The sequence below is a fragment of the Meles meles genome, chromosome 3, assembly GCF_922984935.1.
Source record: "Meles meles chromosome 3, mMelMel3.1 paternal haplotype, whole genome shotgun sequence".
In the NCBI taxonomy this organism is placed as follows: domain Eukaryota; kingdom Metazoa; phylum Chordata; class Mammalia; order Carnivora; family Mustelidae; genus Meles; species Meles meles.
The window spans coordinates 141,394,385-141,421,241 of NC_060068.1; the positions used below are offsets into that span (position 1 = coordinate 141,394,385).

At 39.4% G+C, this 26,857-nt stretch overlaps 1 protein-coding gene across 2 annotated transcripts in view; it reads left to right on the plus strand.

Annotated features, from left to right (window-relative positions):
* Positions 1 to 5,447: 5,447 nt before the first annotated feature.
* The window catches only part of DCTN4 (dynactin subunit 4), a 30,654-nt gene continuing 9,244 nt past the window's right edge, over positions 5,448 to 26,857 (plus strand). The window contains exons 1-10 of one of the 2 annotated variants that reach the window (XM_045999878.1): positions 5,448 to 5,614; positions 8,967 to 9,037; positions 11,430 to 11,608; positions 18,123 to 18,166; positions 19,362 to 19,469; positions 20,584 to 20,604; positions 21,007 to 21,080; positions 21,307 to 21,419; positions 21,754 to 21,863; positions 26,121 to 26,194. In XM_045999878.1, coding sequence (XP_045855834.1) covers positions 5,480 to 5,614; positions 8,967 to 9,037; positions 11,430 to 11,608; positions 18,123 to 18,166; positions 19,362 to 19,469; positions 20,584 to 20,604; positions 21,007 to 21,080; positions 21,307 to 21,419; positions 21,754 to 21,863; positions 26,121 to 26,194 — 929 coding nt within the window. In that variant the 5' untranslated portion in view covers positions 5,448 to 5,479. The remainder of the gene's footprint in view (positions 5,615 to 8,966; positions 9,038 to 11,429; positions 11,609 to 18,122; positions 18,167 to 19,361; positions 19,470 to 20,583; positions 20,605 to 21,006; positions 21,081 to 21,306; positions 21,420 to 21,753; positions 21,864 to 26,120; positions 26,195 to 26,857) is intronic. The other variant, XM_045999880.1, reaches the window with a different exon arrangement.

The window sequence follows — 26,857 nt, forward strand, 5'->3', positions numbered from 1 at the left end:
GAGTTAGATAGGCCTTGAGTCTAAGTAGGCAGTGTCTGGAAGACGAGCCTAAAGAGGTAGGCAGGCCCCAGGGCCTGGGGGGCCTTATACGCTATCCCAAAAGTTTGGTGGTATCTCCTGCAGGTGTTGGGAGAGCCATTGGAGAAAGCGGAACAACAAAAAAGGATCAAGGTCAAAATCTGGCTTTCAGAAGCATCGCTCTGGCTCAGTGTGGGGAGCAAACCAGCGAGCAGTCAGGAGGTTACGACACACCTAAGAGAAAACTGGTGGAAACCAGTGAAGGCCGTGGCTGTGAGAATGAAGAGAGGCAGTGGCTGGGCTATGCAGGAGGAAGGATTGAAAGGCAAGAGTCACCCAGGAAGTCCCCAGGTTTTTGGATGGGGCAGCCAGGGGCCAGTAAGGGTATAGCTACCATAGGAGAAGCAAGGAACCAGGGCAAGGTAAGAAGCTCTGGAAGAACAATTCTGAGTTGAATCTATGGCCATGCTCCCAGAATGAAGGCACAGCGGCAGCCGTCTGCCATGGTTCCCCTGGGGAAACAAGCCGGAGCCAGCACCACCACCACATTTCCCAGGCAGCGCCCCTCAGGGGAGCCAGGAGGGGTTTGAAGAAATGGACTTTTTTCCTTCTTCCTCTGCTCACTTACTATGGCTTTTAGGTGAGCGTGCAGATTCAATGCAGGGAAACCTGTGGTTAACACCGTTTTCTCACAGGAAACCCAAATAAGAAGTGTGGCCCAGGCTGAAGGCCTGCACTAGATCAGACCAGCCCTCCAGGATTCTTATTCTGCAGAGGACCCTGAGCCTTTGATGTGGGCGCTCGATTTCAGGTCCTCTCTGCAAGATCTCATTCAACCAAGTGTGACCAACTCCAGTTTTGTTTTGTTTTGTTTTGTTTTGTTTTCTTAGTTATTGTGAATTTACTCTGAAGGATTCTTTAGAGGAAGGAAAACCCTTCCAGGTTTTTCATATTTGGAATAATCAGGGACTGTTTCTTACATGTGCCTAGTATTTCCTAGCTTACAGACTGCTTTCTCAGCCATGGTGATTTTCCTATTCACACCAAAACAGGGATTATTCTTTCTATTCTATGGGTTATGAAACAGGACTCGGAGCTGAAAATGGCTTTGTCAAGATCACATAGCTAGAAAGCATAAAATTATTCACCCATATTTGATATAATATTCCATGTTGGCAAAACAATGGGGAAATGGGAGTCTCAGATACTAATAGTGAGAGTATAAACTGGTCTGGTCTTTTCACAAGGGCTCGCTGCCAATAACTATTAAATGTGGTTACCAGTTATCTGGCAGCTCCATTTGTGGGTCCCTATTTAACCTCAACTCCCCTTAGACAACAGAGCTTGCAGGCAGGGAGCTGGGAAAAGGCAACCAGTTGAAAGGAAGGTCAGTACAAGAGCATGTTATTAAGCTGTTCACCACTGCATGTAACTAGGGCGTGATCCTGCTGGTACCCTCTAAAGACACAGTGAGAATCTCTAAGAGAAAGAAGGGGGCATTTATTTTTTTTTTAAATATTTTATTTATTTGACAGAGAGAAATCAGAACTAGGCAGAGAGGCAGGCAGAGAGAGAGAGAGGAGGAAGCAGGCTCCCCGCAGAGCAGAGAGTCTGATGTGGGGCTTGATCCTAGGACCCTGGGATCATGACCTGAGCTGAAGGCAGAGGCTTTAACCCACTGAGCCACCCAGGCGCCCCAAAGGGGGGATTTATTCACAAGATCCCACACTACATTGGTCAGTGATGGTCCCATAGAATGTTCACTCTTTCAAATTTCCAGGTTTGCCAAGTGGATTCCCAGAGGGATCTCAAGAAGGTATTCATGTTGTAATCAGATAGTTCCAAGTAAAAAAGATTTGGGGAGGACCTGGGCCCAGTCCCTGGGCCCAAAATCTGTAAAAAAGATTTGGGCTCAGGAACTGGAGTTGGCCCTGGAACACAGATCTCCAAAGTGAGGTCTAATCTTCAGAGTCTGACAGGTAGGGCTCTGTGGAACTGGAATCATGGAGATAGAATCCAGCCCCCGAAGGCAGGGAAAGAGGCCTGGCAAGAGATAGGCAGGATGCTTTCGTTTTCTGCCATTGGAGACTTTCCATAGTCCACAGCACAGGGGGAAGAGAACATCTGATAGGCAGTGCTACCAGTGATCAGAAAGCAGCAGAGACAAGGCCTGCCATGAACAGTCCTGGGGCCAAAGACAGAATATTAAACAAATGATTACAAAAAAACAGTGGTTCTCTAATTTTGTGGGCATGAGATTCACCTGGAAACTTAACAGAGATTTAGATTTCTGGGTCCCACCCCCAAAATTCTAATTTGGGTCTTTCTCTCTCTCTCTTTTTTCAGATTTTATTTATTTATTTATTTATTTATTTATTTGTCAGAGAGAGAGAGTAAGTCCAAGCATGGAGAGAGACAGGCAGAGGGAGTGGGAGAAGCAGGCTCCCCATTGAGCAGAGCCTGATGTGGGACTCCATCCAAGGACCCTGGGATCATGACCTGAGCTGAAGGCAGATGCTTAACCGACTGTGAGCCACTCAGGCACCCCCTCATCTGGGTCTTGATAAGGGTCTGGAATCTACATTTATAACAATAATTCTCAGTGTAGGTGATCCAGGGCCATACCTGAGAAACAATGCCCTAGGGCCTAGGCTCTGAGCCCTTTGAGGGCAGGACCTGTCTCATTTATCCTTGGTTCCCTCCCTAGTACCTGCCACATAGGGACCAGATACTTGTCCATTGAACTGAATTGTTCAAAAGCTGTGCTCCAAAAGGTATGTTTCATGTGAAGTCAGCTCAAGTCTGTAGCATCTCTCTACCTACAGGCTCTGGGCAACAAGAACAAACATAGACGAGTGGGATTCCACCAAACTAAAAACCTTTTGCAGACAGGGGCGCCTAGAGGTGGCTCAGTCGATTGAATGTCTGCCTTTGGCTCAGGTCATAAACCTGGGATCCGGGGAGTCTGCTTCTCCCTCTCCCTCTGCTGCTCCCCCTGCTTGTGCTCTCTCACTCTCTGTCAAATAAATAAAATAAACTATTAACAGCAAAAGAAACAATCAACAGAATGAAAAGGCAACCTACACAATGGAAGAAAATATTTGCAAATCATGTGTTTGATAAGGGGTTAATATCCACAATATATAGCTAAATAAATAAATAAATACTCCAATTTAAAAATGAGAAAAAGACCTGAATAGATATGTCTCTGAAGAAAACATACAAATGACCACCAGAAACATGAAAAGGTGCTCAACATCACTAAGCGTAAAGGAAACGCAAATCACAACCACAATGAGCTATTACCTCACACTTGTTAGAATGGCCATTATCACATAAAAGATAACAAGTGTTGTCCAGAATGTGGACAAAAGAGAACTGTTGTACACTATTGTGGGAATGTAAACTGGTACAGCTACTATGGAAAGCAATATGGAGTTTCCTCAAAAAATGAAAAATATAACTATCTTATGATCCAGTAATCCTACTTCCGGGTCTATAGCCAAAAGAAAAGAAATCAGAATCTTTTTTTAAGATTTTATTTATTTGACAAAGAGAGCAAGAGAGCACAAGCAGGGGGAACAGCGGAAGGAAAGGGAGAAGCAGACTCCAGGATGAGCAGGAAGCCCAACGAGGGACCTGATCCCAGGACCGCGGGATCATGATCTGAGCTGAAGGCAGACACTAAACCATCTGAGCCACCCAGGCATCCCATGAAATCAGAATCTTAAAGACACAGCCTCACTCCCATATCATCTCAGCATTATTCACAACAGCCAAAAGAGGGAAACAATGTAAATGTCAACAGATGAATAAAGAAAATGTGATATATAAATATATACACAATAACTGAAATACAATATAAACATAAATATATCAATATGTATCTCCTGCTATTTGAAGCAACAGGATGAACCCGGAGGACAGTATGCTAAGTGAAATAAGCCAGACTCAGAAAGATAATATTGCATTATCTCACTTACATATGGATTCTTAAATAGTCAAACTCACAGAAGCAGAGAAAAGGGTTGTTGCCAAGGTCTGGGGGTCGGTGCGGGGCAGGGAGAGGAAGTGAAGAAATGTTGGTCAAGGGGTACAAAATTTCAGTTATGCAAGATAAATAACTTCTGAAGATTTAATGTGTAACAGTGTGACCCTAGTTAATGATATTGTATATGATATCCTTGAAATGTTCTAAGAGGGTAGATCTTAAGTGTTCTCATCAGAAAAAAGAAGAGAAAAAAAGAAAATGGTAGCCATGTGAAGTGATGGATATGTTAATTAGCTTGAGTTCATTATTTCACAATGTATATCAAATTATTGAGGTGTACACCTCAAATATATATAATTTTAAGTTGTCAATTATACCTCAATAAAGCTGGGGGGAAATATGTTAGAGGCAGTATGCGTAGATGTAATACATGCCCCTCTGGAGTCAGACAGGGTCCCACTGTTATCTATGAAATCTTAGACAAGTCATTGTAATTCTCTGAGTCTGTTTCTGTTTCTCTCAGAGCCATATAAAAATGATAGCACCTGCCTTTTGAAGTTCTTGTGAAAATTAAATGAGACAATGTATGTAAAGTTTGGTCACAGCGCCTTGAATTCAATAAATATTCAATAGATGTTAGCTAGTATTAATATTCAGTTCCACTTCTTTTCACCAGTTCCAACATCAGACAGGTAAAGAATGCATTAGTACAATGAGAGGAGCACAGAACTGGTGGCGGGTAACCTGGGCTCCAGTCTCTGCTAGGCCGGTTAAAAGCAGTCATTGTATATATCTAAGCCTTAGTCTATGCACTAGAAAAAAATATATATGATACCGAGCAACATTGTTCAATGATTTAATTCCTCCATCAACCAATACTTACTGAATGCTCATAATACAGACTTAGTCCTAATTCTAAGTACTCAAAACCTGGAAATGAATGAGCCATGGCTTCTGAGTGGAGGAACTCAGGGTCTAAGAAATTTCAAACGAGATGATGTCTGTTAAGATTTCCTACAGGTCAGTGACAAGACAGTCAAAAGAAAGTGCTGGTATGACATTAACTTCCAGTTCCAGTTCCAGGCACTCTGTCCCTGAGACCCTCTGGAACTCTTCCTGGAAAGTGAGGGCAGGAGAGGCAGTTGTAAATGAAACAAAAGTGCAGCCTTTCTTTCCGGAAGAGACAAGAAAACGGAGAGCACTGGCCTGTCTGATTTGATCTGGGATTGCGCACTTATTGACAGAAAGCTCGGACCTCGCCCAGGCAGACAACGCTCGCTGAAACGCTGGGGAAGAAACGGGGATCCCCAGCTACGCAGGCGCACTGTGACTATCGCCCGGCGCCGGGTCCCACTAGTTCGGAAACGTACGCAAAGTCTCAGACGAAATACGTAGGAAAGGCGCCGGGGCAACGCAGGCTCTCCGATCACGTGACGCGGCGAGAGCGTCGTTGACTCCTCCCCCTCCAAGATGGCGTCCTTGCTGCAATCGGAGCGGGTTCTCTACCTAGTCCAGGGAGAAAAGAAGGTTCGGGCCCCGCTATCGCAGCTTTATTTCTGCCGCTATTGTAGCGAGCTGCGGTCGCTGGAATGTGTGTCTCACGAGGTAATGCAGTCGTCCGGTGAAGAGCGTGTATGTGTTGGGGGAGGAGGGGGGAAGGGTTCTCCCTAGTCACTGCGACGGGCGGGAAGTCATTTTCCTAGTTTGCTGATTGGCTCTGTCTTCCGTCACTCAGATTTGCTGGCGATTTAATTTGCTTATAATTTGTCATTTGGAAAGAAGGAGCGGCCTTGGGTGGGGCTGAGCGGATCTTTTGGTTCTAGAGCGCCCTCGGATTGGACAAACTTGACTTTAGGGACCCTGGCCGTATCCTGGGGTGGGGGTTGGCAATCGGGTGGGTTGGGGAGGAAGATGTGGGGGTGATTATTCAGGCCACTGGAGGGGCGAGATACAGTCTTTCCCTGACTGACTGTAGGGTGGTGCCTATGGGCATTCTCATTCATGCCCCTCCCATTTGGAAGTTCTGCTCCTACTTTGGCCAGAAACTGGGCCTTGCTGTGTTTTGTGGCTCAGACCAAGGCTTGCAGCAGAGAAGAGGTTGGGTTGGGGCGAGCTGGCTTGAAAGCGCTTAGAATAACGTCTGTTCGTGTAAGAAGCTCATGGCGCTTCTCCAGAGGGTATGGTGCTGTCCTTCGCAGGAACAAGTGGGCGTTGGAAGTAGGATTGCTCATAACGTAAAACACTCCATCCCATTAAAAAAAAAAAATTACCAAAAGTACAAAATCCCCAAACTTCTACAGCACTTAGCACATCTTGTTCAGTCTGTAAGCTTTGGGGATTAAAAGACGAGTAACACATAAATCCTGCTGTTGAGTGACTCACAGTCTAGTTAAGGAAAAGCTGCTGGTAACAGTGCTTATTCAGTGCTTTCTATACGCCATGTGGTTTATGTAAACTCCTTTAATCATCCTACAGGCCAATAGAATGAATATCCTTTAAAAAAAAAAATCAACAACAAAAAACTATAGTTAAAGCAATAGACACAGTGTTTGCCCTAGGTTACACAGCCAAAAATTTGGGGGTGGCAGAGAGGATCAAGATTTGAAACTCATGGCAGCCTTTCAAATCAGGATTTGAAACATGATTCAGAGAACTTCACTGAAGATACCTGGACTGTTAAAAATGCATATGAAAACGTGTCCTGTACTTTAAGCCATTTTACTCATTTTTTAAAAGATTTCATTTATGTATTTGAAAGAGAGAGAGACACAGTGAGAGAGGGAACACAAGCAGGGGGAGAGGGAGAAGCAGGCTTCCCGCTGAGCAAGGAGCCGGATGCGGGGCTTGATCCCAGGACTCTGGTACCATGACCTGAACCGAATGCAGATGTGTAATGCCTGAGCCATCCAGGTGCCCCATTTTACATATTGTTAAAATTTCATTAGGTGTATTTTTCTTAATATTAAGAATAGGCACAGAAAGGAGTTAAGTAATACAAAAGAAAAATCATTGCTATATTATATACATGATATTTCTTGTGTTTTTTTCTCCATTAGCATTTTCTCTGTGTGTATCTCTTTAGCAGGTCCTTTGTCTTTTAGATGTTTTCCTGTTCCAGCTTCACCTCCACTTCCAGAATTTATTGGATTAGATTCCCACGTGGTGGTCATTAGAGAGCTCAGTCTCCATGAGTTTTAAGGATATCTTGAGCTAGGACAGTTTGTCTTACTGTATCTTACTGACTCGTGTGTACCTCCACCTGTGAAGTGGAGGCCCTTTAGGATTTGGGGAAGGGTGAGGCCAGTAAGGGCTTGAGGAGTCCAGAAAGTTCTAATGAAGAACCTGGGATTGGAGCTGCACATGAAGGGACAGGCGGAATTTGAAAAGAACCACAAGAAGGAACAAATTATAGTTTTTTGCCTTTTATGATGTTTATATGTTTATATAGTTTTTGCCTTTTATGATGAGTAAGTACAAATATTAGCTAACAATACTGTGCTTTATGTTCCTAGAGGTTATTTGAGCAGAGACTTTATTTTTTCAAAGGTGGTCCTGTGTATAGCAGATGATGAAAAAAAGAAGCCAGTTTCTATCATAGTATTTCTATTCATTTAAATTTGTCTTTACATCTGTAGGTGATTAAAGTTCTAGAACTGTCAAATAGAATCTACCTGTATTAAAGAAAATAATTATTCAGAGCTTTAAAAATACAGTGAATTTTTTTTTTTCATAGTAGGTTTACCTTTTATTCTAATGTTGCTTGTATAACAACAAAATAAACACGAACACAAAGATGTCTCCGTGAATCAGCCGTGGGGTTCCTCTAAGTCTGTGTCGGTGATCTCTCTTGCTTGGATAGCTCTGTGATCGCATCTATCTCTGCAGGCGTGAACTTGGGGGTTAGCATCACAGCGTCATAATCAAATTCTTCGTCAAGTGAGAAGGGCTGGACTTCATCTCCAAGTATGGCGCCTGGGTGGCTCAGTGGATTGAGCCGCTGCCTTCGGCTCGGGTCATGGTCTCGGGGTCCTGGGATTGAGCCCCGCGTCGGGCTCTCTGCTCCGCGGGGAGCCTGCTTCCTCCTCACTCTCTGCCTGCCTCTCTGCCTGCTTGTGATCTCTCTCTCTGTCAAATAAATAAATAAAATCTTTAAAAAAAAAAAAAAGTAAAAATACAGTGAATTTATTTTCTTCCTTTGTTTTTGAGTTAAATACGATAAGAGTATCTTGCTAGCTTAGTAGTTTAATTTGCCATTTAAAAATCTGTAATCGGGCGCCTGGGTGGCTCAGTCGTTAGGTCTCTGCCTTCAGCTCAGGTCATGATCCCAGTCAGGCCCCCTGCTCAGCAGGAAGCCTTCTTCTCCCTCTCTCACTCCCCCTGCTTGTGTTCTCTCTCTTGCTGTCTCTCTGTCAAGTAAATAAAAGTATTTAAAAATAATAAAAAATAAGTATCTCTGATTAGAGATGAGAGAACTTTTGTGAACATGTAATACTTTAGTAATGAGAAAACAAAGTTTCCCTTTAACAATTTAAGTGCAGTCAAGTTATTACAGTCCATTAAAGCTAAACAGTATAAAACGATGAAAGCATATTTGATCAGAGCTTCACAAATTGTGTTATTATACTTATTAGTCTGTTCATTAGATTATCATAGAGTTCTTCTTTTCCATGTCCTTTCCAAGACAACTTATAACACATCCATTACATAAAATCCTAATGAAAGGGAAGAGGAAAGATCAGAAAGGAAAACTGGAAGGGTTTTAGGAAATACGGAAAATAAGAAAAAACATGGTTGAAGAGTAAAACCCAAGCTGAAAACAGTCTAGGTTCTTTGGCATATCATTGGTTTCTCATGTTCTGGTGCCGTATATTTTAGAATTCACTATTTGGCATAGATGTAGATACAAGCTAGACTGGGTGCCTTTTCCTCTGATTTTTGATTTCTTGTTTCTTTCTAGGTGGACTCCCATTATTGTCCCAGTTGCTTAGAAAATATGCCATCGGCTGAAGCCAAACTGAAGAAGAATAGGTAAGACTAGGATCCGGGTTTTTTTTTTTTTCCCCCTGTTTTCCTCAACTATTTTTTTTAATAGCTGGCAAAGAAACTCACGGAATTAACTCTTGTTTTTAACAGGCTGGTTTTCATTTTTTAGCATCACCTTTTCCAAAGATGAAATGTCCTTTGATTTTTTAAATTAATTTTCTATTTTAGAACAGTTTTAGACTTAAGAATTATTGTGAAGATGGCACAGAGAATTCTGTGTACTTAATACATAATCTCCCCTATCATTAACCTCTTACATGATTATGGTATATTTGCCTCAATTAATGAACTACATGGATACTTTGTTATTAAATAAACATTTCATTTTATTCAGATTTCCTCAGTTTTTCCCTAATCTCCTTTTTCTGTTCCTGGATTCTATTTAGGATACCCATGTTACATTTAATAGTCATGTCTCTTTTGGCTTCTCTTGCTATGACATTTTCTTAAACTTTCCTTGATATTGAGGACCTTAAAAGTTTTGAGGAGTACTGGTAAGATATTTTGTAGAGGGGCGCCTGGGTGGCTCAGTGGGTTAGGCCGCTGCCTTCGGCTCAGGTCATGATCTCAGGGTCCTGGGATCGAGTCCCACATCGGGCTCTCTGCTCAGCAGGGAGCCTGCTTCCCTCTCTCTCTCTCTCTCTCTCTGCCTGCCTCTCTATCTACTTGTGATCTCTCTCTGTCAAATAAATAAATAAAATATAAAAAAAAAAATATTTTGTAGAATGTCCCTCAGTTGGAATTTATCTGATGTTTTTCGTGTTAGCTGGGGAAATATGTTATGGGGTATAAGTTAAAGTGCATCTTTTATTACATCTCACGAAGGGTACATACTGTCAATAGAACTTATCACTGTTGATGTTAGCCTTAATGACCTGGCTTGAACTAGTGTTTGTCAGGTTTCTCCGGTTTCTCTGATACACGGTCACTCTTTTTTCTCCCTTTTTTATACTGTACTCTTTGGAGGGAAAACACTCATAGTGGGGAGTTATGTTCCCCCTCTGTGAGGATTCTCTACATAAATTATTTGGAATTTGTTTAAATGGCAGATTTTTCTCTCCTCCCCTATTTATTTATTTAATCATTTGTTTAAATATCGGTTTTATACCATAGGATATAATCCAGTACCACTTTATTTATTTTTTTGCTCAGATTGTTCCAGCTTTGGCCATAGCAAGCTCTTTCGGTAGACTCCTGTTTCCCTTTGGTGTACCCCCATTGTTGCATGGGCTGGGGGTTGGGGTAGTTGTTCATTCATTTGAGCATTCTGTCATTTTTTTGGTGATACAGGATACTCCAGGCTAATCCCGGAACTCTGCCTCAGTCCTTGAATTAGCCATTTCTCCACGGAGCCCTGGTTCCTTTTATGGGAAAATGGTATTAAAAACTAAGGTCTGGGTAGTAAGTGTGCTCATTGCCCCAGATACCATTTGGTTTTTAGCTTAAGCATGAAAGTCCTTTGCTACCGGTCATACCCTTATACCTGCATGGATGTGAACCACCATGACTTTTCTTTCCCGAACCTGAGAAATAACTCCTAATAAGCCAGACACTGTTTGTTTGTATGCTCTCCACACATTAATTTTATGATTTAATCTTCAGACTATCAGTGAGCAGTGAACAGTGGGTAGATACCATTATTATCCTTATATGAGGACGTTATCCAGAAGGCAAAATATGGCATATACTTTGAGTTGTAGAACAGAGCTTCAGAGCAAGTCCAGGACTAGGAGTGAAATCTTGATAATCTCAGGTAGTGAAAAAGTTACAAGCAACAAGGCACTGGGGCCCTTGAAGGGGAAGTGTCAGCTGAGGGCTAGGAAGAGTGGTGCCTAAGGAGAAAACAGAAAGCCCTGAAAAGGCGCTGCTCCTGAACTGTTGCAGTTTGAGAACATTCTTTGGTTTCTATGTCCGCTCTCTGGTGCAGCAAATAAGCAGTTGTTTTCCAAACTCAGTTTCATACCTATTATATTGTTGTCTCTCAAATTTTCATTCTGCAACTGCTCAGTCCTCTCTAAAGGCCTAAGTGGTGACCTCTCTCCCCCTCAGAAATCTTCGTAGTCTGTACAAGTCTAAATGGAGTCTGAAATGGTTAAATCCAGACTGTTTAGCAGTGATTGCCTCTGGAATAGGATTGGGTCAGGCTCTAATTCTTCAGGAACTTTAGTGATGATTGCATTTAAAAAAAAAAAATAAGTGAACATACAATATTTAAATTTTAAAACAAGATTTTAATACTTTTTAATTTCCTTTTCATTGAGAGACATTCCTCCCTTATAGTCCCTCTTGAATTCCTAACACCTAGGACACTGTGTGGTACATAGCAGGTGCTTGATAAAGACTTGTTGAGTGAATGAACAGTGGTCTTGTGTTACAGGTGCGCCAACTGCTTTGACTGTCCCGGCTGTATGCACACTCTCTCTACTCGGGCAACAAGTATCTCCACACAGCTTCCAGATGACCCTGCCAAGACCACCATGAAGAAAGCCTACTACCTGGCCTGTGGATTTTGTCGCTGGACATCTAGAGATGTAGGCATGGCAGACAAATCTGTGGGTGAGTCAGGTGGACTTCAACATGAGATTTTGTGGAATTGGCAGTGTTAGAATTGCCCACAGATAATTGTTTCTGTTGCCTGTTTACCTGTTGGAACGCGGGAGCTAAATTCAGAGCTCAATCTTCTGTATTTCCAAATCCTCACATTTACGGACTATAATGTTTCACTAAGACTGGGTAAACCATTTAGTTTTCTTAGAGCTGGTAAAATAGTGTTGATAAATCTGACACTTTTTTACAATCAAAATATTAATGCTCTTCATAAAACATAAATAGTCCTGATGATGAAAGACACCATGAACAAATTTAAAAGATAAAAATGACAAACTAAGGGGCGCCTGGGTGAATCTAAACCTCTGCCTTCAGCTCAGGTCATGATCTCAGGATCCTGGAATCAAGCCCCGCATCAGGCTCTCTCCTTAGCTGGAGCCTGCTTCCCCGTTCCCTTTTGCCTGCCTCTCTGCCTGCTTGTGATCTCTGTCTGTGAAATAAATAAAATCTTTAAAAAAAAAAAAAAAAAAAAAGACAAACTAAGAAAAGTATTTGGATCATATATAACAGACTAAAGATAAGTAACCAAAAATGAAGAACCCTTATAAATCAAGAAAGAAGCCCCAAAGAAAGACTAGGCAAAGGATAAGAAAAGCAGCTCTCAGAAGTAGAAATAAAAATGATGAATAACCGAAATGTGTACATGGTAGGGCCCATAGTTAGGTTAAAATTATCTTTATCTTGACTCCAAACTCCTCCAAACCTTGCAGATTCCATGGAAAGACCTTAACCTTTCATAAAGTTACAGCTCAAGTTTGTGTTTCCCTCCCCTGACATTTTTTAGCCCTTTTTATTTTGACTCTTTTTTGAGTATCCATAAATTGCCTTGTACTATTAATGCAAATTAAAACTTCATTGATTTGGCAAATTTTTTAGATCTGGTAATATCAAGTGTTGGCAAGAATATGACAAATAGTTCTTTCCTATATTACTACCTTGGAGAGCAGTTCAATAACATTTATTAACATTTTATTTTTACTTTTTTATTTTCTTTTTAAAGTATATTTATTTAAGTGAGCTCTGCATCCAACATGGGCCTTGAATTCACAGCCCCGAGATTGAGTTACATGCTCCTCCACTGAGCCAGCCAGATACCCCTGTTTTGTTTTTTGTTTTGTTTTGTTTTGTTTTGTTTTGTTTAAGATTCTATTTATTTATCTGAGAGAGAGAGAGAAAGCACGTAAGTGGGAGGGACAAAGGAGAAAGAGTCTCAAGCAGACTCCGTGCTGAGTGTGGAGCCCAATTTGGGGCTCGATCTCACGACTGAGATCACCACCAGAGCCGAAAGCAAGAGTCATACACTTAACTGACTATACCACTCATCCCTCCACCATTTTTTCTTTTTCCCCAAACTTGGGGCTTGAACTTAGATCAAGACTCAAGCTGAGATCACAAGTTGAACGCTTGGGTGCCTGGGTGGCTCAGTTGGTTAAGCAACTGCCTTCGGCTCAGGTCATGATCCTGGAGTACTGGGATCAAGTTCCGCACTAGGCTCCCAGCTCCATGGAGAGTCTGCTTCTGCCTCTGACCTTCTCCCCTCTCATGCTCTCTAAATAAATAAGTAAATAAAATCTTAAAATTAAAAAAAAAAAAAGAGTTGGATACTTAACTGATTGAGCCGCCCAGGTGCCCCAAAGTGCCTCTATTTATATTTGTTTTTATTTTAGTAAAAGAAATGGCATTTTATTTATTTAAATTCTAGTAGAGTTAACTTACAGTGTTACTTTAGTTTCAAGTGTGCAGTAGAGTGATTCAACAATTCTGTACATTACTCATCGTTCATCATGGTAGTGTACTCTTAAAACTCCTTCACCATTTTTTGAAAGTAAATTGCTTTTATCCTTCTGCCCAGCACTTCCATATCCAAATATCCTGGAGTATTAAACACATGCTCAAAGATATATGTGTTTACATAAAATGTTCACCAGTACCTAAAGACCACCTAAGGTGCCAATCACCTTTCCATCATTTGAGCATTTCAGGGTGGAGATTGCACTTACCTTTATTAAAGGAAATTTCCTTTATCTTTTTAAAAATTTTTTAAATATTTATTTAAGAAACAAAACAGGAGTACCTGGGTGGCTATGTGGGTTAAAGCCTCTGCCTTCAGCTCAGGTCGTGATACCTGGGATCGAGCCCCACATCGGGTTCTTTCTCCTCAGCAGGGAGCCTGCTTCCTCCTCTCTCTCTGCCTGCCTCTCTGCCTACTTGTGATCTCTGTCTGTGAAATAAATAAATAAAATCTTTAAAAAAAAAAAAAAAAAAGAAAGAAGCCAAATGAACAAAGGAAAGAAGAGATAAGCAAAACCAGACTCTGAACTATAGAGAATAAACTGATGGTTTCCAGGGAACAGGTGAGTGTGGGGGTAGGGGAAATAGGTGAAGGGGATCAAGAGTGTACTTATTCGAGCACTGAGTAATGCATAGAATTGTTGAAGCACTATATTGTACACCTGCAACTACTATAACACTGTACATTGATGACACTGGAATTTAAGAAGTCATTAAGTGTTAAAAAAATTCCCACAAAGAAAAAAAGAGTACTCTGTGATAAGCACTGAGTAATTATAGAATAGTTTTGGCTTTTTTAAAAAATTACTGAATCACTGTATTGTACACCTTTATGTAACGCTGTATGTTAAAAGCATATTCATGATAAAAAAATAATAAAAATGCATAAAAATAAAAAGTTTAAAAATAGATCTTAGTAACTCTCTAGGGTGAATTCTCCAGTGTTGTTGTTCTTTAAGATTATGTGGGCTATTCTATTTTTTTTTTAATTAACATATAATGTATTACTTGTTTTAGGGATACAGGTCTGTGATTCGTTAGTCTTTCACAATTCACAGCACTCACCATAGCACATACCCTCCCCAATGTCCATCACCCAGACACCCCCTCCCTCCCACCCCACTCCACTCCAGCAACCCTCTGTTTGTTTCCTGAGGTTAAGAGTCTCTTATGATTTGTCTCCCTCTCTGGTTTCGTCTTGTTTCATTTTTTTCCTCTCTTCTGCTATGATCCTCTGCCTTGTTTCTTAACTTCCACATATCAGTGAGATCATATGATAATTGTCTTTCTCTGATTGACTTATTTCGCTTAGCATAATATCCTTTAGTTCTATTCACATCGTTGCCAATGGCAAGATTTCATTTTTTGATAGCTGCATAATATTCCATTGTATATATGTACCACATCTTCTTTATCCATTCATCTGTTGATGGACATCTAGGCTCTTCATAGCTGGTATAAACATTGGGGTGCACGTGCCCCTTTGGGTCACTACATTTGTTTCTTTGGGGCAAATACCCAGTAGTGCAATTGCTTGGGTCGTAGGGGTAGCTCTATTTTCAACTTTTTGAGGAACCTTCATACTGTTTTCCAGAGTTTCTGCACCAGCTTGCATTCCCACCAACAGTGTAGGAGAGCTGCACTTTCTCCACATCCTCACGGACATCTGCCGTTTCTTGACTGGTTCATTTTAGCCATTCTGACTGGTGTGAGGTGGTATCTCACTGTGGTTTTGATTTATATTTCCCTGCTGCCGAGTGATATTGAGCACTTTCTCCATGCGTCTGTTGGCCATTTGGATATCTTTGCAGAGGTGTCTGTTCATATCTTCTTCCCATTTCTTGATTGGATTATTTGTTCCTTGGGTGTTGAGTTTGATAAGTTCTTTAGAGGTTTTGGATAGTAGCCTTGTATCTGATATGTCATTTAAAATATCTTCTCCCATTCTGTCAGTTGTCTTTTGGTTTTGTTGACTGGGAAACTTCATTTTTACATCTCCTGTACTCCATGGTTAAGATCAGAGAGTAGAAACTCTGTATAGTCAGTTCAAGATCTTGAGTTGCTGTTTATTTTTTATAGAAATAGTGGCATTGCTAACTCCCCATTGTCTTTTTTCTTCTGAATTTTCATTCAATTTTCTGAAACTTTTCAGACTTGGTAAAAATTCCCATCTTGGGGCCAACTGAGTGACTCTGTTGGTTGGGCATCTGCCTGTGGCTCAGGTCATGATCCCAGGGTTCTGCCTTCCTGCTCAGGGGGGGAGTCTGCTTCTCCCTCTCTGCCTGCCACCCTGCTCGTGCTATCTCTCTCTCACTCTCAAATAAATAAATAAAATCTTTAAAATTTCAGCGTACTTACTAGTCTGTGAAGAAGCCCATAATTAACTCATGTCAGTTGACATAGCTAAAATGAAGATGGACTTTAAGTAAAAACTTCTTTTAGATTTTTACACAGTTTGGAAATAAATATGGGTCCAGTTTCTTTATTCTTAAAAATTCAGTCCTTGATTCTGTTGTGTTTGCTCTTTGGTTTAGAATGCTTGAGCTCTTGATTGTTGCTCATTGGTGGATAGATACTTCCTGAAATGTGATTTTTTTTTAGATTCTATAGCACCTTTAGATTGTCAGTAAATGTGTGTTTTAATATCACTATAGCAAGTAAGTTGTTTGAATTTACTTATGAATGTAAGTTAAATATGAAAAACAACCTCAAAGTGGCAGCGTATGTATGCCTCAGTGAATTGAAGAGTATTTTTTTTTGGAATATATTTTTCTGTGTTTGTATTTTGTCTCTTGTTGTCAAGGTAAAGAAACAAAGCCCAGAAATCCAAATAGATTTCTCAGTGTTACCCTTAAGAGAATGTTTTATGCTTTTTAGATTATGAGCCATTAAGGTTGGAGAATTTATATTTCAGAGCTTAAAACCTGTGTTTACTTCTAGAAATCTAGCTCCTCTAGGGTATCTTGACAATAATAAGTGAATAGTAGGAGCTCTTAAAGAGTACAGATAATTTTTTTCTTTCATGATGTTGTTGGTGTCTGAGAAGCTCTGAAACCTCTTTAGAACTATTTGTTTATTTATAAGTAAGCCATTGTGTCTGTAATGTGCAGAGAAATGAGATAGTTATGTTTCCCAAAGTGTTCTTCAGAGTAAATTGCCAGTTCTAAAGCAATTAGGTAAAACACTCATTTAGATTTTTTTAAATATTACAAGTAAAACATTTCTTTTACATAATTATTTGCATGATTGTCTTAAGTAAGGCAACCCTTAAAATATTAATATACAAAAGGATGTCATTGCCATTTCTTGCAAGGTGTGGCGTCACCTTTAACAAGCGTCCTTTGTGTTTTGAAAAAGGGTTATTTTTACTTACACAGATAATACACATTCATGTATTTATCATCCAGCTTCAGATTGTAAACGTAACCCAAACAGTGTAAGCCCCTTGTGTAGCCTATCACCCTCCTGGAGCAGTAACTACCCCCAGTCCTGAATTCAGCCTTGATTGGTGTCCGGTGTCCATGCATGCATGTAGCCACTAACAGATTTTTTTTTCAATATGAAACAAATGGAAACACACTGTATATGTAGCCTGCTACAGCTTTTCTCTCTTAGCATTCTGCTCCTGATACAGAGCTGATTTATGCATCAGAGTAGACTACCCGTTGCTCCAGAGCCTTGGCTGCTGTTGTGTTGTGGGACTTGATTCAGTTTTTTCCAGACTGATGGTCGTAAAACTATCTCATTGTAGTTTACTTTTTCCCTTTTTTGGGGGGTTAGCTTTATTGAGATATACAGTTGACCCTTGAACAATGCAGAGGTTAAAGTGTTGACCCCCAACTGTGTAGTCCGGAATCTGCGTGACTTTTTGACTCCCCAAAAACCTAACTACTGATAGCTTACTGTTGACTGGAAGCCTCCCTGATAAACAGTTGATGAACACATACTTTGTAAGTTGTATGTATTGTATATATGTAGTCTCTTAATATAGTAAACTAGAAAAGAAATTAAAAATAAAGCTACAGTGCTGTATTGTATTTGTTGAAAAAAATCCACATATATGCGGACGCTTGCAGTTCAAACCCATGTTGTTCAGGAGTTAGCTGTATTCATCATGGTTTTACTTTTAGCTTTCTGGAATAATCTTTTCCATTGTGATTTGTGCTGTTTGTTTCTTATGTAAAAAATTCTTCTCTGAATCAAGGTCATAGGACATAGAAATTGCAGTGTTACAGATTAATAAGAGCAGGGTCTTAAGAATCAGACTGCTTGAGTTTGAATCCCAGCTTTACCACTTAACAATCTGTGTGACTTTGGGCTAGTTATTTAACTTCTCTGAGCCTCAATTTCATTTGTAAAGTGAGACTAATAATAAGAATCCCCATGTCAGACGGTTATCATATAAAATGAAATGTAATACATTTCAAATGCTTGGCACAGAGCTATGCATGTCTTAGTTGTGGTGGTGGGGCAGTTATCTTTGTCACCCTCATTATTTTTAGTGAAAATTTCATTCTGAGTGTTCTGGTCTATATAATTCATAGGACTATTTCTTGGAAATTCTGTGATTTTGTGTTTTTAAATTTCATTTTGTGGCCTGCAGATGAACTGTTTTTATGAAAATAAAAATACCAAGTCATGAAAATTTGTTTAATGTCCCTTTGTTTTGCAGCTAGCGGTGGTTGGCAGGAACCTGAAAATCCTCACACGCAACGGGTAAGTAAAGCGTCATCAGAGAGAGGATGAACTAAGAAGAAGATGGAGAAAAAGACTAATGATCTTCCATTTTATCCATGGATATGGCATATGCTTAGAAATCTGTGATGTGTATTTTGGTGTCTGTTACACACAGAAAGTGCTTCTCGTAAGACATTAAATCACAATGACTGTATTTTCTAGTCTGGCTTAAGTTGATAGAGAAACCTAGTTGTAGCTTTAGTTCTGTAGTCAGGCTGTGACTCAGAAAAAGAAAACAGTATGTGTTTAGTAAAATAAAAAGTTATAAAATAATATGTTTTTCCCCCTATATGAAAAATACTTTCTTTCAGACATAAAAAAGCTATACATCTATACACAGGGTTTTTGTTTTAATGTGTGCAAAGTGTAATCACATACCCATGTGTGTAAGTGTGTAAGAAAGATACCTAAGCTGATAATTGCAGATACCTTTACTGAGGGGATGAGTGGACTTGGGCATAAGAGATAAAAGAGAAGTGTTGCTTTGTTTAATGTTGTTCGAAGTTTTCACAGTTAACAGGTATTGCTTTTAGGATTAGGACATATTTTAAAAATGAAAACAAATGAGTGGGGGAAAAGACAGAGTACAAGATGTTACATTCTTAGAAATAGATAGGCCTGGGGCGCCTGGGTGGCTCAGCGGGTTAAAGCCTCTGCCTTTGGCTCAGGTCATGATCCCGGGGTCCTGGGATCGAGCCCCACATCAGGCTCTCTGCTCAGCAGGGAGCCTGCTTCCTCCTCTCTCTCTGCCTGCTTCTCTACCTACTTGTGATCTCTTGTCTGTCAAATAAATAAATAAAATCTTAAAAAAAAAAGAAAAAGAAATAGGCCTGTGGCCATGCAGAAAAAATGGGAGTAGTTATAGGGCAAAAAAAGTAATGAAGTAAAAGGAAGTAAAAAAGTAAAAGTGAAGTAAAAAGGGCATGAAATTTCCTAGCTTTTTCATTACCCATTTCTTCCCATTGTTAAACTTAAAGGTTCCATTTTAATTTTGCAAATAATCCGGAGAAATGTAATGAAAAGAAATTCTTTTTGAGGGAAAGGGCAAATTTGCCCACTGTAGTAATTTGTCTTCTCTGTTCATTTTGTGTCCAGTTAGTGTCATTACTTAATTTTTCATACTTCCTGTTAGCTTCCTCATGAAAACAGTTACTGCGTCTTTGATTTCTTACAGATGAACAAACTGATTGAATATTATCAGCAGCTTGCTCAGAAGGAGAAGGTTGAACGAGATCGCAAGAAACTGGCACGGCGTAGAAACTATATGCCTTTGGCTTTTTCGGTGAGGACTTGGTACAAAAAGGAGTGTGCAGTTCATTGTTCACAAGGCCTGTGTGTCTTGAGAACAGTGACCATTTCAGAAGGTGGCCCACTGACCTTAGATTTCTGAATGATGGGTAGCAGAGAAAGTTTTCTCAAAGCATAGGTGGTTAAGTCTAGCAGTTAGGCTTTTGCCTTATCATTCACTCTATTTGAGTTCTTTGAGTTTTAAGGACATTTGTGTTCCTTTTTTCTATCACTGCCCCCCTCTATTCTGATTATTCCCCAGGGCTAGTGTTTAATTTTGTAGATATGACAGAACTATAGACGAAGAGAGGCAAGTGTTAGATTTTATTCATATTACACAGGTAGGCCACCTTTGACATCCTATAGTAATGGGTTCCCAGCTCAAATGATTATTTCTGGCACCTTCCTATAGTTCTCCAGGGTGAAGAACGCTGACTCTTACACAGTGCATTTTGCGTGGTTAAATAAATAGTAATACATGCCAGTGTCATTGATAGGAATTCTTCACAGAAGTCATTCATTAGTCTGTGTGCTATACAGAACCAAAACATGAGGATATGGAGCTTTTGTTATTGTCCCCTACGTTTTATTTGCTCTCGTAAAACAATTTCTTTTCTGTATGCTTGCTTGGGGCCGAGCAGGTTGACATTGAATAAATAACATTGATTGAAGGACAGTGATTTGTCAGGCACTATTCTAATAAGGACTTTCACATATTTTATTTAATCCTCACAACAATCCTGTGGTGTAGATTGACAGTTGAGGAAATGTAACTTGTCATACTGCTTCTGTATGAGAATTAGTTAAGCCATTGAATCCCTAAGGATCGGTGGGATCCATATAAAAATATTTAGTTTAGAACAAAATAAAACATTAAAACATGCAAAGCATCTACATTACCAGAGACTTTAATGAAGTCTAAATGAAATTTTCAGAATAACCCAGTGGTAGAATCAACATATGCCCTAGTGTATGTAGGAGAGGACTTTGAATTAAAGGCGTTATTCTTCCAGCTTCCCTTATAACCTGCCTGCTGTATGAGTTTGCTTCTGTCTTATGCTGCATTTTTTTGTCTCTGTTGCAACCTGCTGCTATTTGGGGGCCTACAGCAACACACTATTCATGTAGTGGTAAGTTCTCTTTTATGATTCTTGCTAACCCTGAAGAAGTTAGCAGATGATCGCTGGTGTTCCAAGAAGACGTTCATCATTTGCCATAGACACTTCACATAGTTTTGGTCTTGGTCAGCTTAGATATTTTTAGATTAATAGTTTTTTTAAAAAATCACATTTCAGTTTTACTCTACTAATGTAGTTTCAGTCTCCATGTTTGGTGCTTTTGCTAATTATTTTAAAAATAAGATGATGTGGGGCTACAGATTACTTTATTTAAAAGGAGCTTTCAAATTAGCTTTTTTTTTTTTTTGCTTATTTCCCTGAGCTTCTCATGCTGGCCCACCCAAAAGTCTTTTTTGTGGTAAATAGGATGTATAAACGTGGTATTTGTAATTGGGATCTCTGAACTGTTTTTAGGACAAATACGGTCTTGGAACCAGGCTTCAGCGACCGCGAGCTGGTGCAACCATCAGTACCCTTGCCGGACTGTCGTAAGTTTGGATTTTAAATGGCTTTGAGGAGAAAGGTGGGTATCCAAATGAATTGAAGGAATGTGACATAAAACAGTTGCCACTGGGGAAGAAGATTGTCATGCTTAGAGAAGACCCCAACAGAGAAAGAATGTTCTGCAATAGAAGAATACGTCAGTTATTGATATTGTAGACTTTGAAGGTGATCAGGTGGACCTTTGAGAAATTAGTGCTTTTTATCTTTTAGCCTTAAAGAAGGAGAGGACCAGAAAGAAATAAAGATTGAGCCAGCTCAGGCTGTAGACGAAGTGGAACCTCTACCTGAAGATTACTATACAAGACCAGTAAATTTAACAGAGGGTAACATTTTACTTTTTTCCCCCTTGGTTTCTATTTTACACCTAATTCTGCTTTTGTTACTAATATGCACTGAGTTTTGAGATTTTTGATGGCGTCATGGTTGTTAGTAGTAACATAAATCCAGTAACAAATGAAATAGATATAATCACTTGAAGAACTTTAAAATGTCAGATTTCTCTATTGTAGTTTTTTGAAGAGCTCTTCACAAAGGAAGTGTTGTTTCATGTGCTGGAAGGACTGTTCACAAAGGAAGTGTTGTTTCAAGTGTTATCTCATAAGTCTAAATTTGAGTGAGTCATTGTAAACTAAGCCTGATTTCTGCCTTTCATGCTAGTGACCACCCTTCAGCAGCGCCTCTTGCAGCCTGACTTCCAGCCAGTCTGTGCTTCACAGCTCTATCCTCGTCACAAACATCTTCTGATCAAACGGTCCCTGCGCTGTCGGGTAATTATTCCATTCTGTAGAGTTACCGTTTGTACCAAAGAAAAGCAGGAATGAAATAAACATTGGTATCTGGCCAATGTGGAAACTTCTAGAATGTAGTAAATATAAAATACGCTTATAGAGAATGTACTTGGGTGTCCAGGTACCATTTTAAATGCTTTCAAGATAAAAATCCTTACAACTATGAGATGTAGGTACTGTTGTTACCCCTGTTCTACAGCTGAGGAAAATGAGGTACCTGAAGGTCAATAAATTCATAGCACTAACTCCTAGAAGAGTAGTGAAAGAATGTATGACTTTCAGGCTGATAGAGAGGGAACAAAGAGGAGTAATAAAATAATTTTAAAAGAAAGGAAGAAAGAAGAAACATCAGCAAAATACAATCTCTGTGAATTTATAAAATAGACAACTGAGTTTCTTCAGTAAATACATTGTAGAAGAAAACCAAAAGAACATGGAAAAGAAACCTTGTAGATCAAAACAGGAATACAGAACTTCCTCAGCTTGATAAAAGCCATGTACAAAAAGAACAGAGGGAAAAGAGCATAAAACTAGTGGTTCAAATAGAAAGCATGTAGTGAGATAGATTTACAGCCAAATATTTCAGTGTTTATATAAATGCCAGTGAAGTAAATGCTTCTGTTAAAAGACTAAGAAAACCAACAAAATGCCTGCCCATTCTATGCTAATCACAAGAAACAATTCAGAAAGGTTGGAAGTGAAGATAAATGGGAAGATAGATCCTATAAATAATACATTTTTAAATGAAGGGATGATTCAGAAAGGAAGAAATAATTCACAAAGAGGATGTAACTTCTAAAATTATATGCACTAAATAATGTAGACTCAAAATATCTAAACATTGGAGAAAATTACATTATTTTAGACAAATGATTTGGGGAAATTAAACATGCTTCGCTTAGTAACCGAGAGAACGAACATGTACCCAATATCTGCAGAATATGCATTCTTTCCAAGTACACAGAGTACACTTACAAAAATTAACTGTATACTGGTCATAAAGTCAGTCCCAACATTTTTCTTTTTTTTTTTTCTTTTAAAGATTTTATTTATTTATTTGACAGATAGAGATCACAAGTAGGCAGCGAGGCAGGCAGAGAGAGAGAGTAGGAAGCAGGCTCCCTGCGGAGCATAGAGTCCGATATGGGACTCGATCCCAGGACCCTGGGATCATGACCCGAGCCGAAGGCAGAGGCTTGTTTTAACCCACTGAGCCACCCAGGTGCCCCTCAACATTTTTCAAAAGATGATATTATTAGAATATATTATTTGATCAGAGTGCAATTAAATTAGGAATTAGTCATTCCTGTAGAGGAAAACGAAGTAAATCTGTATATTAGAAGGAAGAATTAAAAGATCAGTGATTTCAGCAGACATTTCAAGAAGTTAGAAAAAGAACAGCAAAGTAAGTACAAGGAAACGTGAAGGAAGAGGATACTAATGAGTTAACCACTGTAAAGGGGCGCCTGGGTGGCTTAGTGGGTTAAAAAGCCTGTGCCTTCGGCCTAGGTCATGATCCCAGGGTCCTGGGATTGAGCCCTGCATCGGGCTCTCTGCTCGGCATGGAGCCTGCTTCCTCCTCTCTCTCTGCCTGCCTCTCTGCCTACTTGTGATCTCTGTCTGTCAAATAAATAAAGAAAATCTTTTTTTTTTTTTAAAGATTTTATTTATTTATTCATGAGAGATGGAGAGAGACAGAGGGAGAAGCAGGCTCCCCAGGGAGCAGGGGAGCCAGATGTGGGACTCGATCCCGGGACCTGGGATCACGACCTGAGCTGAAGGCAGATGCTTAACCATCCGAGCCACCCAGGTGCCCTAAATAAAGAAAATCTTTGAAAAAAAAAACAAAAAACAAAAAACTGTAAAATACAAAAAAGCAATAAAATAAAAAGTCGGTTCCTTTAAGGAGATTAATGATAGTAAATTTTAATATGTAAATTCATAAGACGTTATACAAGATTCATGTTGATTGTACAATTCGCCAGATTTTATCAAAAATAAATAAGCAGTTTCCTATTGATCCATCTGTCTTCAGGGTAGGTGGACTTCCACAAATACCAAAATGTGCAGTTTATGGTATATCCATGAAGTGAGTACTATAACTCTAAAAAGGAATGTACTAATATGGGATATATTTTTAAATGCAAAAAGTAGGGTGTGTGGCAAGTACACAACTTTTTGTGTAAGTAAGGGAGGGTGGGAAGGAAAACTAAAATATGTGTGTGTATAAGCATAAAAATCTTTTTATGATGATATGTACTTACGTAGGTTAACAGACTTGGAACAGAGTAGAGAAAGTAGAAAGAAACAGTAGAGAAAGTAGACTCATGGGTGTGAGAGAACTTGGTATTTACCAAATACAACATTGCAGATCACTGGGGAAAGAATAGCCGGCTAAATTTTCCTAGGTCGAATAATTACATGAAAATAAAATTGGGTCTCTGTCTCACACCACACACAAAAGTCAATTTCAGGAACATTAGAAATTTCTTTTTTTTTTTTTTTTTAAAGGTAAGTTTTGTATTAGAGAAGAGTACATGAGCCGGAGAGAGGGGCAGAGGGAGAGGAAGAAGCAGACCCTCACTGACCGGGGAGCCCAATGCTAGCTTCAGTCCCAGGACCCTGAGATCATGACCTGAGCCGAAAGCAGATGCTTAACTGACTGAGCCATCCAGGTGCCCTGGAACATTAGAAACATTAATGAGCGAATATGAAGAGCAAAACTTCTAGAAGGATACAGGAATATCTTTGACCTCTGGGTAGGGAGTATTCCATAAATAAGGTAAATCAGCACAAACTATAGAGGAATCAATGCTATATATTTGACACAGTAAAACTTGTACCTGCACTCCAAAGAAAACCCGTAGTAATGAAAAGATAGGCCATAACCTGAGAAAAGTAACTTATAAGATATATAATTAAAGGATTAGTGTCCAGAACATGTAAAGAACTTTAGCAAATTAGTAAGGAAAACATACTACAGTATATGAATATCCAGTAAATACTAGTATACAAGTCACAGCAGAGGAAATCCCAATAGCCAATAAACATGAAAGATACTCCTACAGAAATCAGAGAAATGTCTGTTAAAACTGCAGTGAAATACCATTTGATAGTTAACCAGATTAGCAGAAGTTAACACATGTGGGAAATGACTGATATACAAGAATACTTACTCGTTGCTGCATTATTTATAGTAGCAAAATCATGGAAACCTCACAAATACCCATCAGTGTGGGTATGGTTAAATAAGGTACAGAAATGATTACAGTAAGGTACAAAGATAGCTCTGTGTGTGCTGGTATAGAATTCTAAGATAAGGAAAAAAGTAAAGGGCAAAGAGTATATAAAATGCTCCCTTTTTTGTTATTGTAAAAAAGATGACGTGTATGTACTTGTATGTGCACAGGCTGTTAATGAGAAAACACATGAGATACTAGTAGGACTCTGGGGAAGAGGACAAGGGGACAAGTAATGGGTACCTTTACACTGTCCCTGTTTTGTACTGTTAAGAAATTTTTTAACCAAGTGTATGTAGTACCCGTTAAAGTAAAAAATTGTCACTTTATTTTAAAGCATGGGATCTGAAATCACACTACTTGGATTTAAATCCCAGCTTTGATTCTTTTTTTTTTTAAGATTATTTATTTTAGAGAGAGCATGAGAGCATGAGGTGGGGGGCAGAAGGAGTGAATCTCAATAGACTCCCAGCTGAGCATGGAGCCTAACTTGGGGCTCAGTCCCATGATCCCAAAATCATGACTTGAGCCAAAACCAAGAGTTGGATGCTCAGCTGCCTGAACCACCCAGGTGCCAACCCAGCTTTAATTCTTACTGGCTCTGTGGAGTTGGGTAAGATGACTTGCCCTTCTTGTGCCCCATTTTCACCATGTGTAAAATTGGGACAGTAACAGTTTTGGTACCTACTCTTACCTTACAAAGTCAGGAGCATATGGCTCAGCACACCTAGTATGTACTCAGTATGTGTTAGTTGTTGTTATTTCAGTAGTTATTAAGCACCGCAAAGGTATAGTATCTGATAGGTTCTTGCTTATGTCCAGAGAAGTCCAAAGCATCATCTTCTGCAAATTTTGGCAATCAAAACTTGCAGTCTTATAGCAGAATAAAACAAAACAAAACTCAAGTCAGTGCTGTCCTTCTGAATTTAGTAGCTGTATGGATCCAGCAGAGTTTTTTTGTTTTCCTCTAATATATACTATAAATTTTTCTTTTTAGAAATGTGAACATAATTTGAGCAAGCCAGAATTTAATCCAACATCTATCAAATTCAAAATCCAGCTGGTTGCTGTGTGAGTATTTTGGGATCAGTGTTTTTAGTTATTGTTCTTTGACTTTTTTCAACACAAAATGTATTTACTCTGGGCTTAAAAAAAAAAAAGAAAAACTTCATCAGAATTATCTTGCTGTTTTTTCTGTTTAGGTTTCAAGTTCTATACCATGAACTTTAAAACAAATTATAGACCTAGAATCAAGGGTGTTTGCATCAGGGACACAGTGATGGTATGGTCTCCAGGTGGTGATTGTTAATTAGTTATTGGACAGAGAGACACTGGTCATTGCAAGTTAAAACATACCTAGTTTTGATAATGACCCAAAATATTAAGTAAAAAATAACCAAGTAGAACAAATCAAAGAGGATCCCTGCAGCAGTGTTCATTGAGTGGGATAAAAGTGATTATTAGTGTTAATTCACTGGGACTTGTCAATAGAAGGGAATTTTGTGAATGAAAACTACCTATCAAAAATATTTTGAAAAATTAGGAAAATACTGTCTTGACTTCAGGGCAAGAAATGCTTAGAGGGAACTAGTAAGGCAGGAAACCCAGAAACCACTTAAGAAGAAAATAGCTGGCCCTTAGCAAAAAACAAAAACAGAAAAAACCATGAGTTGTTAAAAAAAAATCTACATATATTTTTATATTTGGGAATAGAATCCTGAGACAGACAATAGA